Genomic DNA, 18,217 nt, shown 5'->3' with positions numbered 1-18,217 from the left:
ATGAGCAGAACAAATAAAAATTCTACCTCTGTGTACTTTGCAAGGAGTTACAACTCCTTGCAACTCCATGCTCTTTGCATGAAGCGAAGAGCAGACTCATTGGAAAGACCCAGATGCTGGGAAAGATTAGGGGCAAGAGGAGAAGTGGATGACAGGATGAGATGGTTGGATGACATCACTGACAGACTAACTCAAACTCATATCCATTGTGAGAAAGTGAAGGACAGGGAAGCCTGGTGTGCTGCAGTTTATGGAGTTGCAGGCAGTTGTACTTAGCAACTGAGCAGCAACAACAACCTCCATGTAACTTATTTTTGTGGGAGGAAGAAATAGAAATAATGTAATGTGTTAGGTGTTGACCTTAAAAAATTTTCTTTAGGAAAAATGTGTTGATTCAGGATCAACAAACCATTGTAAGTGGGGATCTGCAGCCATGACAAGCCTTATGCAGGTCCCTACAAAGGAAGGAGGAGAGGACTCTTGTTTATTTATGTTTTTGCCTGTTCTCAGGCTTCATTGGTGTGCAGGTTTTTTCCTAGTTGCTCTGCGCAGGCTCCTTACTGAGGTGGCTTCTCTTGTTATTGCAGAGCTCAGGCTCTAGGGCGCAGCAGTCTTCAGTAGTTCCTGCTCCCAGCCTGTAGAACACTGCCCCAGTTGTTGTGGTACATATGTTTAGTTGCTCTGAGACCTGTGGGATCCTCCCATACAAGGATTGAACATGTGTCTCCTTCATTGGCGGGCAGATTCTTTACCACTCAGCCACTAGGGAGGACTCTTAACGAAGGGAAAAGAAATTGGGAGGTTTTAGTAAAATAAGAGTCAATTGGGGGAACTGAGAGATCAGAATAAGTGACTTTTCATTGACTGAGTGATGACAGTTTCTCATTGGCTGAGCTCTTGCCAGGCAAGGAAAGGACCAGTTCCTCCTACTGGTCTCCACACTTTTATTTTAACTGAGATATCTGTTTATTAAGTTTTATAAAAGCAAAATAATTAAAAGTAAAAGAGAATTGGGAGAGTATTGGGAATGTTGGAACAAAAGGAATGTTTTATTAAATAGAGTGTGTGTGGAATAATTTTGTTTAGATTTGTGTAAAGAATTTTTAGATGAGGCAATCACTGGGAAATCTGGCTCACTGGAAGAGTCCAGTCTAGTAGAGTGTCAGTAGTTGCTAGGGGAGAGCATGCTTGGCATGGTTCAGAATCCTGCAAGGAGTTCATTGTAGTTGCAGCAGGATGTGAAGAGTAACAGAAGATGAGGTTAGAGAGGGAATAGGAGGTAAAGAAGATTGGCTTGAACCTGTATGGCCTCACAGACTAATATAAGAAGTTTTGCTTCTTACTGAGTGATCCGAAGAGCATTACAGGGTTTTAAGCAAAGGAATGACATTTGCTGATGTATGTTTTAAAAGGAGGCTGTCAAGAAAGGAGGCAAAGACATCAGGAAAGTTTTGCAACATTTCCGGCAAGAAATTATGGTAACTTGGATGAGTGGTAGCAGTGAAATCAACTAAAAATTCTTGGAAAAAAAAAAAAAAAAAGTAGTTAAAATTTGGAAATAAAATGAGGATAGAAGCAATTAGCTTTTCCAAAGGGCTAGATGCAGGATGTGAATTATACCATCCTAACTAATATCTCTTAGGCTTCCCAGGTGGCTCAGTGGTATAGAATCCACCTGCCAATGCAGGAGATGCAGGAAATGGCAGCTGACTCCAATATTCTTGCCTGGAAAATCCCATGGAGAGAGGAGCCTGGCTGGTTACATTCCATGGAGTCTTAAGGAGTCGGACACGACTTACTGACTGAGCATGCACACACAACTGATATCTTTATTGCCTGTCTGTTTATGTCTTGAAAATCCTTTATATGTAATAGTAACGTTGATTCTCATTTAAATTCAGTAATTTTGCTTTGTTGTTGAAAACACTTTAGTGACATTCTGTTACACTCTGTATAAAATTTATTCTCTCTACCATAGCCAATAAGGTGTGCATTATCTGGAACCTACATATGTGTCAAAACTTAGCTACTATAAACAATTTTTTTTCAGTTTCTTGAATATATGCCAACTTCTTCTGTGCCTTAGAAGTTTTGTACTTGCTTCTCTTTCTGTTTGGAAGGGTCCCCACCTCCTACCTCACTTTTTACCTATTTAGCTTACTTACGTATTTTATGTCTCCACTTGTTGTTCCTTAGGCGGGCCTATTTAAGGTAAATTATTTCCTTGTTTCTCTCTCCCAGGCCTGTCTCCTTCTCGGCCATTTGTTTTTTTTTTTTTTTTTCCTTTTTGGCATTTCTTGCCATTATTTTATTTCTCTGTTCAGTGATTTTGTTTTATTTGCTTTGCATTTGTTTGTTTTGTTTTCTTTGGTATCTCCCTGAGGTAAGAACTGATTCTAACTTGCGTAACTTTGTGTTTCAGTGCTAGTCTGGTGTCTGACCCATAGACTCATTCAGTAAATACTTCAGGTTGGATTGACGGACTAGATTAATGCTCAAATGAACAACCAAAATATTTACTTTATATGCCAGAGCTAGCAGCCCTGGACATTACACCTAACTTAGATTTTTATCGTCTTGTTATTTTGCTTCTCTCCTTGTTTAATCAGCCATTGCATATTGCTAATTGTAAGATGATCATACGTGATTCTTTGTCACTAGAAGAAAGTTTCTTCCTTGAAATTCATTTGGTTATTTAAATTAGGCAAATCCTTATGTTTCAGAAGATAGCTGTAGTCATATAGTTATACTGCCTGTTGCAATGATGTGTGGAAGAAAATGTGAAATAGTAGCTTTAAAGATGTTTCCTACCCCCACCCCTGTTGCCCCTTGAAGTTATTATCTTAAAGGAAGAAAAGGAAAACAGGGAAATCTATGGTGTGAGTTCAGGTTTACTACTGCAAGTATATAAGAAAGGCCCCCTGTTACCATGACAACAAATGCATGAATTTCAAATGGAAAATTTTCAATGTAGGGAACTGATAAAATTCTAGCATCCCTATTCTCTTAGTATAGAATTACTCTTTGGCAAGTAGTAAAAAAAAATTCTGAAATCCCCTACTAAAATTAATATTAAAATAGTCCTATAATATTGTTTTAAAGTCATTTATTATGAGTTAAAACTATACCAAAACAATATCCTTTCATAGATCTGTCATACAGAAAGTTAAGTATTTAATTTGACATTAAAAATTACTTTTCTAACCTATACTATATCTTTGCTTAAATGGTAAATAGTTTAATATATTGGGAGTTTTTGACAATAGAAAATGACCTGCCACTTTATAGATTCCTTTGCCTTAAATGCTTTCTAACTCCAGTAGAGGAAGGCTGTTAAGCTTTAAGTGCTCTGTCATATTGGCAGGCTTTTATAGTCGAAGAGAACCGCAGTGAGCAGCAATGATGGAAAACGATGGCAGGTAGACTTAAAACACCATAAAGCACAGACGATTGTGTGTAATGCCTTGAATTGAATCCTTTTCGAATGAAATGATCAGCCATATGTGCCACCCTTATGGACCCTGTAAGAAAAGGAGAAGAAATGTGCCCTAATGCTAACTGTGCATGAAATTGCAGTGTTAGGAGATATTGACCAGATGTTTCAATCTCAACAAATAGCTTGTTATGTGACTGAGTGAAAATATCTTTGCTGCTTTGATCACATACACCTTGAAAGAAGGGGTAATTTAATAGAAGCTGTCATAGTTCATCATTGTCAATAAACTTTGACTTGACCTTTGCCTTATGTTTTTGATGTTGCTTCTGATAAGCGCTGATGGGCAGATGTTTACTGCCTTGAGGGATTTTTCTTTTTATAACGTGTATGCTAGAAATTGTAAAGGAAAAGGATTTTTCTCAATTCTTCTCTTGCTCTTTGGTTATTATTTGGATTGTTTCTCTTCAGATTTTGTAGAATTTCTGCACGAATACATCTGAGAGACATTTTTACCTTTAAAGACCCTCAGTGGTTTTTCTCCAAAAGTTTCTTATTCTCACCTCTCTGTCCCAGTTTTAATTGGCCACAATTAGCTTCTGTAGTGATTTTTTTTTCTCATTTCATATACTGTATATATATATTTTTTTGTAGTTTGAAGTGATGGATATCTTAGAAAAGCATCATGATTTGCTGACTTTTATGATTGAGAACAGTGATAGCTAGAGAGATTAAGTTACTTATTCAAGGATACTCTTTTCAAAGCTGGCTGCATGTCTGAGAACTGATGACACTCTTTCCAGTAAAATTTTCTTTAGTTCACTTTCTTTCCTATATCTAGAGTAGTGATTGAGAGTATACCTTCTAAAATAATCCAGACTTGAACTTGCCACTGACCTATTTTTCTCATCTGTGAAATTGGAATAGTAAGTATCTATATTGTGCTTGGTAGTTCAGATTAGCTGAGATTACATAAGTAGGTAAAGTATTAGCATATTGCCTAACAGAAAGTAAGGGCCCACTAATTTAACTCTAAATTATATTTTTGTTTCTAAAAGGAAGCCTTGCGTGCTGCAGTCCATGGGGTTGCAAAGAGTCGGACATGACTGAGCGACTGAACAACAACATAGTTTGTTAATTACAGTGCTTTTTAGCTGAAGTTTTTTTTTTTTTTATTGCAGTTTTTTCTTAAGTTGTTAGAGGAAAGTATTTAGATTATATGGGGAAAATTAAAATGATTTTAGACATCATTTTTAAATTATGGTAGAAAATATAGATAAATAAAATGTCCTTTAAACTAGAGCAGCTGTTACTTTGAAGTTTCTTGGCAATTGTAGGAGATGAAAAATTTTCCTTGACTCTCATAGGGTCCCTGGCTAGGTTTGAAAATCAAACTGACAAAACATACAGATTTATTTAATATAAATTGTATGTGACGCGAGAGCCTTCTTAAGGCAATGAAGATCCAAACAGTTTGACCTGTGTAGCTAGCTTTAATGAAGAAAGGGAAATCTTATAGAAATACGATAGGTCAGAGAGTATGAGAAAGTGTTATAACTGGAGGAAACGTAGCAAGGTCTTTTTGTTGGGTCTTCTCAGTGTCCCTTTGTCTTTGGAGATAAAGGTGCTCTTTTCCTTCAGATAGAGGGAGGGCGCTTCACACATGAAGGTTTTATGACCTGTTTCAGGAGAGGAAAGGGATGGTAAGAGGGATCATTTTCCTGCTTCTGCCTTTTTTTTCAAATTCCTTTAGCCACTATGCCATAACTTGGAGTAGTGTGTCTTAAACCTCCTCAGTTTATTGGCTACATTTATATATATATACAACATCATTTCACTTTGTAAGGGAATATAACAAGTTCAGGTAATGTTGTGGAAATTTTATATTGAATTCTGTTTCTGAAGACTTTTTCTGTAAGATTTTTTTTTTTAACAAATCAAATTTCTCCTTGTAAGACATCTCTATTTTGACCTAAAAGTAAGACTTAATTGTGCATAGCAAGAAAATAAAGGTAGGCCTAATTTTTAAAATCTTGGGAGAATATAGAAATAGAAATAGAGTATAAATTATCTGTTTGGTAGAAATCTTATTTCCCAAAGACCTCTGTTGAAAAGCAGATTGAACACCGAGGAAACCAGAATTGAAAGAGACACGTATACCCCACTGTTCATCACAGCACTGTTTATAATAGCCAGGACATGGAAGCAACCTAGATGTCCATTAGCAGATGAATGGATAAGAAAGCTGTGGTACATACACACAAAGGAGTATTACTCAGCCATTAAAAAGAATACATTTGAATCAGTTCTAATGAGGTAGATGAAACTGGAGCCGATTATACAGAGTGAAGTAAGCCAGAAAGAAAAACACCAATACAGTATACTAACACATATATATGGAATTTAGAAAGATGGTCGCAATAACCTTGTATGCGAGACAGCAAAAGAGACACAGATGTATCGAACAGTCTTTTGGAATCTGTGGGAGAGGGAGAGGATGGGATGATTTGGGAGAATGGCGTTGAAACTTGTATAATATCATATAAGAAACAAATTGCCAGTCTAGGTTCGATGCAGGGTACAGGATGCTTGGGGCTGGTGCACTGGGATGACCTGGAGGGATGGTGTTGAGGGGGAGGAGGGAGGGGGGTTCGGGATTGGGAACATGTGTACACCCGTGGCGGATTCGTGTTGATGTATGGCAAAACCAATACAATATTGTAAAGTAAAAAAAAATAATAATAAATTAAAAAACAACAACAACCCTGAATCCCGTTACAGCACTGTATTCAGGTGCTGTGGTATCTTTTTATCATCTGATTTTGGAGCTTTTGGAAATAAATCTGGGCTACTTATTTTTGATAAATAAAGAAATTGATAACACTCCATCTTCTGTTAAACCTTTAACCCAGACTAATGGTTTATTATTAATGATATCCCCAAGTGGACTTATCCAGTTTACATTTATTGTGTGCTTTAGAAAATAGTGTATCTTTAGAATACAGTTTTAAAGAATAGATTATAAGCATTTTGATTAAGACCTTTGCTGGTTTATCTTCATTTGCTGCATTTACACAAAACTCCTTTTAGGGATACTGAATTTATTTTTAGTCGTTTAATTTCAGTGGTCTCTTGTTTGCTTCTGAGCCTGTCTGTCATTCTTCTTCTGCTGAAAATTAACTAGCCCACCAAGACCCACATGTCCCTTATTTCCTACAAATTTCAATTTGGACACAGGTTCTTATATTACCCTTAGGATATCTTCTTTGGTCACTCCCCAAAGTCTTAACATACATGCTACTCCTATGTGCTGCAGTAATATTCTCATTCTCTCTTGCTCACTTGCTGTCACACTTTATATATATAAAAATGGATAGGATCAGTAGAGTAGACTCCAGGCTGGTTAATACTCAGGGATCGGAAGAAGAAAACAAGTCTACTAAAGAGAGAATTCTTTCTTTATCTATTATTTACTACAGTAATGTTCAGCAGGTGTTCAATGATCAGAAATACTTGTCAGATGAGCTAAATGAAGTTACACTAAAACTTATTTTTATTATATCTCAGTGTACTGTTATCGTCCTCACTGGTACTCTTGAATAGATACTGCTTTAGGCACTTTACTTTCATTATCTTATTAAATTCTTGTAATAATTCTGCAAGAAATATAATTTTTCATAAAGTATATAATTTATCATCACGTGACTAAATGAACTTGCATATGTCTGAGTCTGAAGTTTGCTTGTTTGTTTGATTTTTCTAGTAGGCCAAAGTTTCCCAAAATCTCTTCAGAGAAATAGATGTTAACACGTATTTAACAACAGAAATAACTAAAAATCTATTTGGGGGATAATAGTAGGATTATTGGGAATCAGTTTTTACTAATGGGTTGTATGCTGTGGCTAAGTCGCTTCAGTCGTGTCCGACTCTGTGTGACCCCATAGACGGCAGCCCACAGGCTCCCCCGTCCCTGGGATTCTCCAGGCAAGAACACTGGAGTGGGTTGCCATTTCCTTCTCCAATGCATGAAAGTGAAAAATGAAAGTGAAGTCGCTCAGTCATGTCCGACTCTTTGCGACCCCATGGACTGCAGCCCACCAGGCTCCTCCATCCATGGGATTTTCCAGGCAAGAGTACTGGAGTGGGGTGCCATTGCCTTCCAGTAGGTAAAAGTGAAGCAGCTTTGGCAGGACAGGAGAATAGTTTACTAGTCATTGAAGAAGAATGGATTCTTGATAATAGTTACGAAAATTTTGCTTCACCCTGACTCACTTGGTAGCATAGCAGTCATCTCAGAGAATCAATACTTTAAGCTTTGTGATATATGCAGTTTTCCTAACCAAAAGTTATGACCAACCTAGGTAGCATATTCAAAAGCAGACATTACCTTGCCAACAAAGGTCCATCTAGTCAAGGCTATGGTTTTTCCTGTGGTCATGTATGGATGTGAGAGTTGGACTGTGAAGAAAGCTGAGCGCCGAAGAGTTGATCTTTTGAACTGTGGTGTTGGAAAAGACTCTTGAGAGTCCCTTGGACTGCAAGGAGATCCAACCAGTCCATTCTGAAGGAGATCAACCCTGGGATTTCTTTGGAGGGAATGATGCTGAAGCTGAAACTCCAGTACTTTGGCCACCTCATGCGAAGAGTTGACTCATTGGAAAAGACTCTGATGCTGGGAGAGATTGGAGGCAGGAGGACAAGGGGACGACAGAGGATGAGATGGCCGGATGGTATCACTGACTGGATGGACGAGAGTCTGAGTGAACTCCGGGAGCTGGTGATGGACAGGGAGGCCTGGCGTGCTGCAATTCATGGGGTCACAAAGAGTCGGACATGACTGAGCGATTGAACTGAACTGAACCTCAATTTTGATTTCCTCATCACCCTTTGCAATCTGCTTTGTTGCTGTTATTTCCCAGTTTTGACATTTAATTTCTAATAGTTGTGCTTTATGGTTTTCTTGAAATACTCATTGGGTTTTCTCTTACAGAACTTTTTATCTTAGGCTTATCTTGGAAGTATTTTAGTATCTAGGTGTTGTTCTTCATCATTCTTCATGGATTGAATTAAAGTAGCATTATTTTAGAAGTGACTGGTTCTTGAGCATCACTGTCATTTATACTGTCCTAAATGTTACATTTAGGTGACAAAGAGAAAATTCATCTGAAAGGTGAAGTTAATAGAAATCTTTCCATGTGTTGTTTAAGTCTCTTGATGTGAAGCTTAATATGTCATTTATTCAGCTCCTGTTTAAATCCAGTTGTAAATTTCCTCCTCCTAGTTTCTTCCCTTATGAGAGATCATCTCTTACCCTCTCGTTTTTGCTAAAAATCCCTCCTGTGCACCCTTCTACCTATAGAATGTTGCCTAAACTTCTTAAAGTGGCACTTAATAATCTCACCTAGATATTTGCTCTCACCAGTCTCTTTCCTTACATATTGGTTGTTGTTCATTTGCACTCTCATGCCCAACTCTTGGTGACTAACCCCATGAACTGCAGCTCGCCAGGCTTCCCTGTCCTTCACCATCTCCCAGAGCTTACTCAGACTCATATCCATTGAATCAGAGATTCCATCCAACCATCTCGTCCTCTGTCATCTCCTTCTCCTGCCTTCAATCTTGTCCAGCATAAAGGTCTTTTTCCAATGAGTCAGCTCTTCGCATCAGGTAGCCAATGTATTGTAGCTTCAGCTTCAGCATCAGTCTTTCCAATGATATTCAGCACTGATTTCCTTTAAGATTGACTGGTTTGATCTTCTTGCTGTCGAAGGGACTCTCAAGAGTCTTCTCCAACACCACAGTTCAAAATCATCAATTCTTCGGCACTCAGCCTTCTTTATGGTCCAACTCTCACATCCGTAATTGACTACTGGAAAAACCATAGTTTTGAGTAGACGGACCTTTGTGGACAAAATAATGTCTCTACTTTTTAATAACGCTGTCAAGGTTTATCATAGCTTTTCTTCCAAGGAGCCAAGTATCTTTTAATTTCATGATTGCAGTCACCATCTGCAGTGATTTTGGAGCCCAAGAAAATAAAGGCTGTCACTGCTTGCATTGTTTCCCCATCTATTTGCCATGAAGTGATGGGACCAGAGGCCATGATCTGAATGTTGAGTTTTAAGCCAGCTTTTTCACTTTCCTCTTTCACCTTTGTCAAGAAGCTCTTTAGTTCCTTTTCCCTTTCTGCCATAAGGATGGTGTCATCTCCGTATCTGATATGCAGATGACATAACCTCATATATGCAGATAACACTATTCTCACACATAATGTTCTGTAATTATATTCCTAATTGACAAATGTTTATTTTCCTTTATTTCTCTTTCTCAATTTTATTAACACCATTCTTATTCCTCAAACTGTATGCCAAGGTCTCATATGTGTGGACAGTTTGGTTCGACAGTATATTTTAAATTTCCTAGGGAAACAGTGATATCTATTAGACATAGTACAAACCACTCAATTCAGATATTTCCATTTTAAAATTGGATTGCAATCTTTCTTTTGGTGGTATCATAAACTTTGTAAAATTGAGTTTTTGTGATTGAAAGAAAAAAAAAAAGCACTGCTCAAAAATCATTGTGAGACAGGAAATGAGTGTGGTGGTGACCAGTCTGATGGCAAGGTTTGAGAAGTGTGTAGTGCCCAGCAGGGGCTAAATTGTTATGAAATAAATACTATGTTGTTTAGAACTAACCACTTAATAAATGAAACTTCTTTTTCCTAACACAGTAAAGGAGGCATGTGCTCTATGCTTCTACTTTCTTTCCAGTTTATAGCTATTTTTGAAAATTATACCTATCCTTCAGACTAGTTGTAATGTCACCCATCTCTGGAAGGCTCTTCTGATCCTCTCAGCTGCAATTAATCTCCCTCCTGGGTGTTTCCTGGTAACATGGTATCTTTACTACTGCTTTCAAAATTGATAAACTCCAGTACTTTGGCCACCTCACGTGAGGAGTTGACTCATTGGAAAAGACTCTGATGCTGGGAGGGATTGGGGGCAGGAGGAGAAGGGGACGACAGAGGATGAGATGGCTGGATGGTATCACTGACTCGGTGGGCGTGAGTCTGAGTGAACTCGGGGAGTTGGTGATGGACAGGGAGGCCTGGCGTGCTGCAATTCATGGGGTGGCAAAGAGTCGGACACGACTGAGCAACTGAACTGAATTCATGTGTTTATTTAAAGTTATCAATGATGACTTTCTGGTTCTCCTGTTAGATGTAGTTACTTACAGTATAGTAAGAGCTATTTCATATCACTTCCAGAACTAAAGTGCGTGTTTCGTTAGTCTACTTCTAATTCTTAAAGCATCCTTATAAGATCACAGATTATATTATCCACATTTTATATGTGAGACATTGAAATTTAAATCACTGTTAATTTCTGTCACACTGCCTACCTCTTAACCTTTGACTGTTCTAGTTACTTCTTTTCCTATTGATAGAACCAGCTTTTTGATATATCCTTAAAAATTCTATTGAGCTTTTTGTTTGTTTGTTTTTCTTTATTTGTTCTTGGCTGTGCTGGGTCTTCAGGGCTGCCCACACGCCTTCTCTAATTGCAGGGAGTGGGGCGCTTTTTAGTTGCTGTGTGTGGGCTTTTCATCGCCATGTCTTCTCTTGTTGGGGTGGATGGCTCTAGGGCAAGCAGGCTTCTGTGCTTGTGGCATGCAGGCTCATTAGTTGCTGCACATGGGTTTAGTTGCCCTGCAACATGTGAAATCTTTCAGGACCAGAGATTGAACCCCTGTCCCTTGCATTGGCAGGAAGAGTCTTAACCATTGGACCACCGGGGAAGTCCTCATATTGAGATTTTGATTATGATTTGCAGTGGCTCTCTCAATCTATTAATGGAGAATTGTTTTTTTTAACAAGTATTGAGTTTTGGGGAATTCCATGGCAGTCCAGTGGTAAGACTTGATGCTTTCACTGCTGAGTGACCAGATTGAGTCTATTGGTTAGGAAACTAAGACCCCGCAAACCACACAGCATGGCCAAAAACGTATGTGTGTGTGTGTGTACATATTTTTTTCTAATCCATACACATAGTATATAGCTCTCTATTTATGCAGATATTTTTCCCCGTTAGCAAACATATATAGTGTTCTCTGTACAGATTTTCCACGTTTTCTTAAATTTATCCCAGTATGTTTCATTATTGTAGATGACATTGTTTTCTTAATTTTAAATTTCAGCTGTTCCTTGGTAGTATATAGAATCACATTAGATTTTTTTTTTTAAAATAATGACTCCTGATTCAGGCTTCTCCAAGCCAGGCTTCAACAGTATGTGAACTGTGAACTTCCAGATATTCAAGCTGGTTTAGAAACGGGAGGAATCAGATATCAAATTGCCAGTATCCGCTGGATCATTGAAAAAGTAAGAGTTCCAGAAAGACATCTACTTCTGCTTTATTGACTACACCAAAGCCTTTGACTGTGTGGATCACAATAAACTGTGAAAAATTCTTAAAGAGATGGGAATACCAGATCACCTTACCTGCCTCTTGAGAAATCTGTATGCAGGCCAAGAAGCAACAGTTAGAACTGGACATGGAACAACAGAGTGGTTCCAAATCGGGAAAGGAGTACGTCAAGGCTGTATATTGTCACCCTGCTTGTTTAACTTATATGCAGAGTACTTAATGAGAATGCTGGGCTGGATGAAACACAAGCTGGAATCAAGATTGCCAGGAGAAATATCAGTAACCTCAGATATGTACATGACACCACCCTTATGACAGAAAGCAAAAAAGAACTAAAGAGCCTCTTGATGAAAGTAAAAGAGGAGAGTGAAAAAGTTGGCTTAAAACTCCACATTGAAAAAATGAAGATCATATCATCGAATCCCATCACTTCATAGCAAATAGATGGGGAAACTGGAAACAGTGAGAGATTTTATTTTCTTTGTTTCCCAAATCACTGCAGATGGTGATTGCAGCTATGAAATTAAGAGACACTTGCTCCTTGGAAGAAAAGCTATGACCAATCTAGACAGCATATTAAAAAGCAGAGACGTTACTTTGCCAACAAAGGTCCATAGTCAAAGCTATGGTTTTTCCAGTAGTCATGTATGGATGTGAGAGTTGGACTATAAAGAAAGCTGAGTGCCGAAAATTAATGCTTTTGAACTGTGTTTTTGGAGAAGACTCTTGAGAGTCCTTTGGATATCAAGGAGATCAAACCAATCAATCCTAAAGGAAATCAGTCCTAAATATTCACTGGAAGGACTGATGCTGAAGCTGAAACTCCAATATTTTGGCCACATGATGCAAAGAACTGACTCATTTGAAAAGACCTTGATGTTGGGAAAGAGAGAAGGTGGGAGGGGAAGGGGACAACAGAGAATGAAATGGTTGGATTGCATCATTAATTCAATGGGCATGAGTTTGAGTAAGCTCTGGGAGTTGTTGATGGACAGGGAAGCCTGGCGTGCTATAGCGCAAGGAGTCATACACGACTGGGTAACTGAACTGAACTGACTCCTGAGACCTTGATAAAGTCACTTTTTAATCCTAAAGCATTTATATGAGATTCTTTGTGATCTCAGATATTCCTTAAACACACACAGATTGGTCCCCAGCCAGAGCCTCAGTAAGTACTCTACATGGATTTCAGCTCATTCCTCTTTGAAAATCTTTTGCAAAATTTCTAGTCTCTTGACTCTCCTTGAACCTCTGTCTGCTCATTTCAGTGAGCATGCCAGGTTGTGTTTGTCTTGTTCCCTGCACCATAGTCTGTAAATTGCTTACTGGCAGAGAGACTGCGTGATGTCGGGGCTTACCTTGTGTCTTTCCTATCAAAGATTACAGTGCAGCTCTTCCTGTTGGCCAGTGTTTGAAAATTCTACAGTTTTTCCCTTTTGATTTTCTTTATAGTTAATTATAGCACAAGGGTAATTCGGAACCCTGCTTCTCCCTCAGAGCTAGATTGGAAATTAAACATATGTGTTTAATGATGTACTGTATTTACAAGAACAAAAAATTGGGGCAGTTTATTTTGCCTTTAAAAAAGCAGTAATGATTGAATCCAGTTATGATTGAAAGTTTAATCTCTTCTAGAAACTCTGAGAATGTAATGATTTTGACTTTGTTTTAGGGACTGTTATTTTCATCTTTTTATTCTCTAGTATACTGTATTAAATGTTTAAGAATTGATTTTTTAATCTTTCCCAACTTCCTTGATTACAACGTCTTGACTTATTCAGGTAGTTTACTAAATACTTTCAAGCGGTGAGCATGGCTTCTGTTTCTTTTATGTGTCCGCTTTGGCTTACTAAACTCTCATTTTAGATTGGCTAACTTTTAAGTGGAAATAACTGATCCAAGAGTAAAGTTCTTTTCTTTGTCAGTATGCTGATATCAGATATTACCAGAATGTTAGCCAGTTGCCTATGATGAAATATTCAGTAGTGGAATTATAACATAACCTGCTGAATAGTTCTATTATTTGTCCATTCTTTTTATTTTGAAGGTTAAAGTAATATTGATTTGTAATATAAACATTTTAATTTATTTAAATTCTGATTAAGGAAGAATTATAAATCAGATTTAACCTCCATAGTGAGGTGATATAGCCCTTTTTTTCAGACTACAGTTTTTAACATATGAAATTTGATTATAATTAGGCTGAATTACATTGCACTTACTATCATTGATGTTTTAATGACATTTTAAGTTATTTAAATGATCATAGTAAAATTTGCTATTGACTTTCCCTTTTTTTTATCTCACTACCTAAAGCAAACATGGTTGATCATTCAATCATGCTTCTCCATGAGTAAAAGTAAATTATAAAAAAGCCCCAAAGATATTTTCTGTTGTTAAATTTATAATTTACCTAAGAGTGTTTTAAAGGATTTAAAATCTATTCGGTATGGCTATTGATGCATTTTAAGATATCAAAATGCTTCATGAGGTTAACTTATTTTAATACATTGATATCATCAAAGTTGAATAAGTTAATTTTAAATTATTATTATTTTTAAATTTAATGACTGATTTAGTCATAATATCTTTGTCCCTTCCTTTAAGTTTGAAAATTTTCTAGCTTACAGAAAAATACTTGTTGTTGTTCAGTCACTAAGTCATATTCAGCTCTTTGCGACCTCATGGCCTGTTGCATCCCAGCCTCCCCCGTCCTTCAGTATCTCCCAGAGTTTTCTCAGATTCATGTCCAGTGAGTCAGTGATGCTATGTAACCATCTCATCCTCTGCTGCACCCTTCTCCTTTTGCCTCAGTCTTTCCCAGCATCAGGGTCTTTTCTAATAAATCAACTCTTCACATCAGGTGGCCAAAATATCAACTTTCAGCTTCAGCATCAGCATCAGTCTTTCCAATGAATATTCAGCATTGATTTCCTTTAGGATTGACTGGCTTGATCTCCTTGCAGTCCTTGGGCCTCTCAAGAGTTTTCCAGCACTACAGTTTGAAAGCATCAGTTCTTTGGCACTCAGCCTTCTTCATGGTCCAGCTCTCAAACGCACACACGACTCCTCAAAAAACCATAGCTTTGACTGTTCGGACCTTTGTTAACAAAGTGATGTCTCTGCTTTTTAATATGCTGTCTTGGTTTTTCACAGAGAAGTATAAAGAGAAGTAAAAGAACTTCTTTGTACCTATTATATAAATATACCAACTTTTAGCATCTTAGCTTTCGCTTTCTCTTTCTTTACATAAATATATATATATTTTTTCTGAACCATTTTGTATTCTCTACTTGAGAAATTTAGAATTTATGCAATACTGTTTTCTGATATATTATACATATTCCAGTTTCAGTGATTATTCCAATAATTTTATAGCTGTTTGATTTTATTCTCAGTTCAACATCCAGTAAGGATTACACATTGCGTTTAAATATTTGTTGTATTTCAGATGGTTTTGCTTGTCTTTTTTTTTTAATTTTTTTATTCTATTGATTGAATTTATTATATTTTATTAACCCAATCTTCTGTGGTGGGACATTTTATTCCCCAATAACTTTTCATAACAAATAATGTCTCAAAGAATACTTAGGCATATGTTGTTTTGTATTTGTGGATGTGTATCTTCAGGATAAATCCCTATATGTAGAATTAGACTGCTAAAGCATTAGACAGTTAGTGTATCTTTATCTTACAGGTTTCTCTTCATTATCTGTTTACATTCCTCATCCCTTTTACACTGAATATATTGATACATGCATTTCTTTTCTCCCCCAAATACTTGGGAATATGGTATGATTTTGACATCATGACTATGTATATTGAGTAGTTTTCTAAAAAGTCATAGAAACAAAATAAATGTTTACAGTAACAAAATGACTGTTTTAACTAATACGACTGTTAAAAACCTCAGGAGTTAGCCTAATTAGAAAAGATAACAAGTCAAGAGAAAGTATGCATTTTAAAAGACATTTTCATTAATTTATAGCAAATTAAAGTTTATGAGACTAATGAATTAGAATTTTTAATACTCTTTAGTTCTGAATAAGTAAGTTGTCTTTAAAGCAACTTACTAGACCTGAACATAGTTTAGCATATATATTTGTGTATATATATGTATATATACACATATATGAATTACATATATCATAGGGACAACCACAGCTATACATCATTTACTGTATGCTGTGTACCTTGTCCAACAATGCATATACATTAAATTACTTAGTTTAATCTCCAGCAACCTTATGAGATATAATTATTTGCCATTTATAGATGAGGACACTGAGGCATAGAAATGTTAAGTGACGTGCTCTTAATTATTCAGCTAATTAGTGGCAAAGGCAAGATTTGAACCCACACGGTATTCATTATAGATTCTGGACTTTTAATGACAATGCTTCACTACTTCTATTGGACTTGGTATTATTTTTCTGTATTAAGACTAATTAGTAACCGAACATTCTATATGACTTTGATTCTGAGTTCTTAATCAATCGCTCTGCTCTCTTTCTTTCCTTGAAAGAAGTATATTAAGATTTTCTCTAGTTGTTATATCAAATTTGTTATCATAAGTGGTGATACAAGAATAGAATTCCGTTCATAACAGTGACAGCTGCTCACAAAGAAACCATTTTATGCCACCATCCATGGCAGAATACTGAACTATGTGTTCCATTTTTCTGACCCATTAAAATTATTTATGTTTCCATTTTTCAGTGGATGATTCAGCAGCCACACAAAGCAGCAACATTTTTTGGATGCATTGGGATAGATAAATTTGGGGAGATCCTGAAGAAAAAAGCTGCTGAAGCCCATGTGGATGCTCATTACTATGAACAGAATGAGCAGCCCACAGGAACTTGTGCCGCGTGCATCACTGGTGGCAACAGGTCAGTGCTGTCTGAAGGCAGCTCTGTACTAATTGACTGTTTAACCGCTGGTAAAATCTGAATTCAAATCTGAGTTTGGAATTTAGATTTCATGTTTATAATGGTTTTAATATTTAATAAACCCTTCTTATATCACTTTTCCTTAAGGTTTTTTTTTTTTTCCTTTCTTGAACCTGCTATTGTCTCCATGAAGCACAATGAAATGAAAATTTGGAGATCATGTGTTCTTGCTGATGCTTTTTATGTGTGTGTATGTTAGTTGCTCCATTGTGTCCGACTCTTTGAGACCCCATGGACTATAGCCTACCAGGCTCCTTTGTCCATGGAATTCTCCAGGCAAGAATACTAGAGTGGGTTGCCATTCCCTTCTCCAGGGAATCTACCTGACCCAGGAATTTAACCCGGGTCTCCTGCATTGCAGGCAGATTCTTTACCAGCTGAGCCACCAGAGAATTAGAGTTAAGAATGAAGCACATTTTATTCAATGTTTTATAGCTAGGTTCTTGCCAAACTGACATTAAGAAGACTGTCCTTTTCTACGTATCCTGAGATTGAAATGTTAAATATTTGCACATATATATTTTAATATATATTAAATATATTTTAATGTATTTTATCATGTATAAAATACTACGTTATATCCAGTCTCTTACAGATTACATCATCTAAAGCAGTTCTGGCAGATATTTATCTGTCCAAACTAAACAACTTCAGTCATGGGTAGTGTGCTACTCAAAAAACAAGCCATTACATTTCTAAACAGCTTTGCTTATCAGAAGATTTTTCTTTCTATGAACTTGAACGCTGTCTGTCAGAGCCTGCCATGCATTGCCTCTTTCTGTGCCTTTTGCAGTTTCATGGGGTATATCTTCAGGACATTCATGCTTTGCTAACATCAACATTACCATGTTGCTTATCAGCACGAGCTTTTTTCCTCCATTGAAAAAGAAAAAAATGATTTTTTTTGTTATTGTTAGAATCCACAAAGATGATCTCTTTTAAAATAACAATTCACTCGATACTTTACATACCTTATACTAGAAATGCTGTATGTCCTCCCCCATTTCCTGTCTCTCTCTTTCTTCTTTCTCGCCTCTTGTCTTCTTTTCCTTATTTCCTACCTTATCTCTGCTCCCCTTGCTCTATTCCCTCTTTTTACTTCATTTATTTTTGCGCACTTTTGACTTTGCAAACGTATATGAAAACCTTGACTATTCTAGACAGTAGTCATGAAATAGCTAAAATAAAACTTTCAGAAATAGTTATGGCACCAAAGCCATTTTAAAAAATAAAGTTACAGGAAAGTAGTAAAGTTCTCCTACCAACAAAAAATAGTATTTGTAATAAATAAAACCATCAATTGTTGAGATATTGAGATATACTTAATTAGACCTTTCCTCTTTACAGTTTTTCTAAAATTACCTTTAGTAGGCAGGTGCAGAGATTTCCTGTTAGTGAGCAAT

The 18,217-nt window shown here is 36.8% G+C and overlaps 1 protein-coding gene across 1 annotated transcript in view; it reads left to right on the top strand.

Annotated features, from left to right (window-relative positions):
* The window catches only part of ADK (adenosine kinase), a 504,899-nt gene that overhangs the window by 211,371 nt on the left and 275,311 nt on the right, over positions 1-18,217 (top strand). Inside the window, exon 5 of the mRNA XM_068981947.1 lies at positions 16,582-16,754. Coding sequence (XP_068838048.1) covers positions 16,582-16,754 — 173 coding nt within the window. The remainder of the gene's footprint in view (positions 1-16,581; positions 16,755-18,217) is intronic.

Source organism: Capricornis sumatraensis, chromosome 10 (assembly GCF_032405125.1).
Source record: "Capricornis sumatraensis isolate serow.1 chromosome 10, serow.2, whole genome shotgun sequence".
In the NCBI taxonomy this organism is placed as follows: Eukaryota; Metazoa; Chordata; class Mammalia; order Artiodactyla; family Bovidae; genus Capricornis; species Capricornis sumatraensis.
Note: the sequence above shows the minus strand (reverse complement) of the source record. Positions and strands in the feature narration are given on the sequence as shown.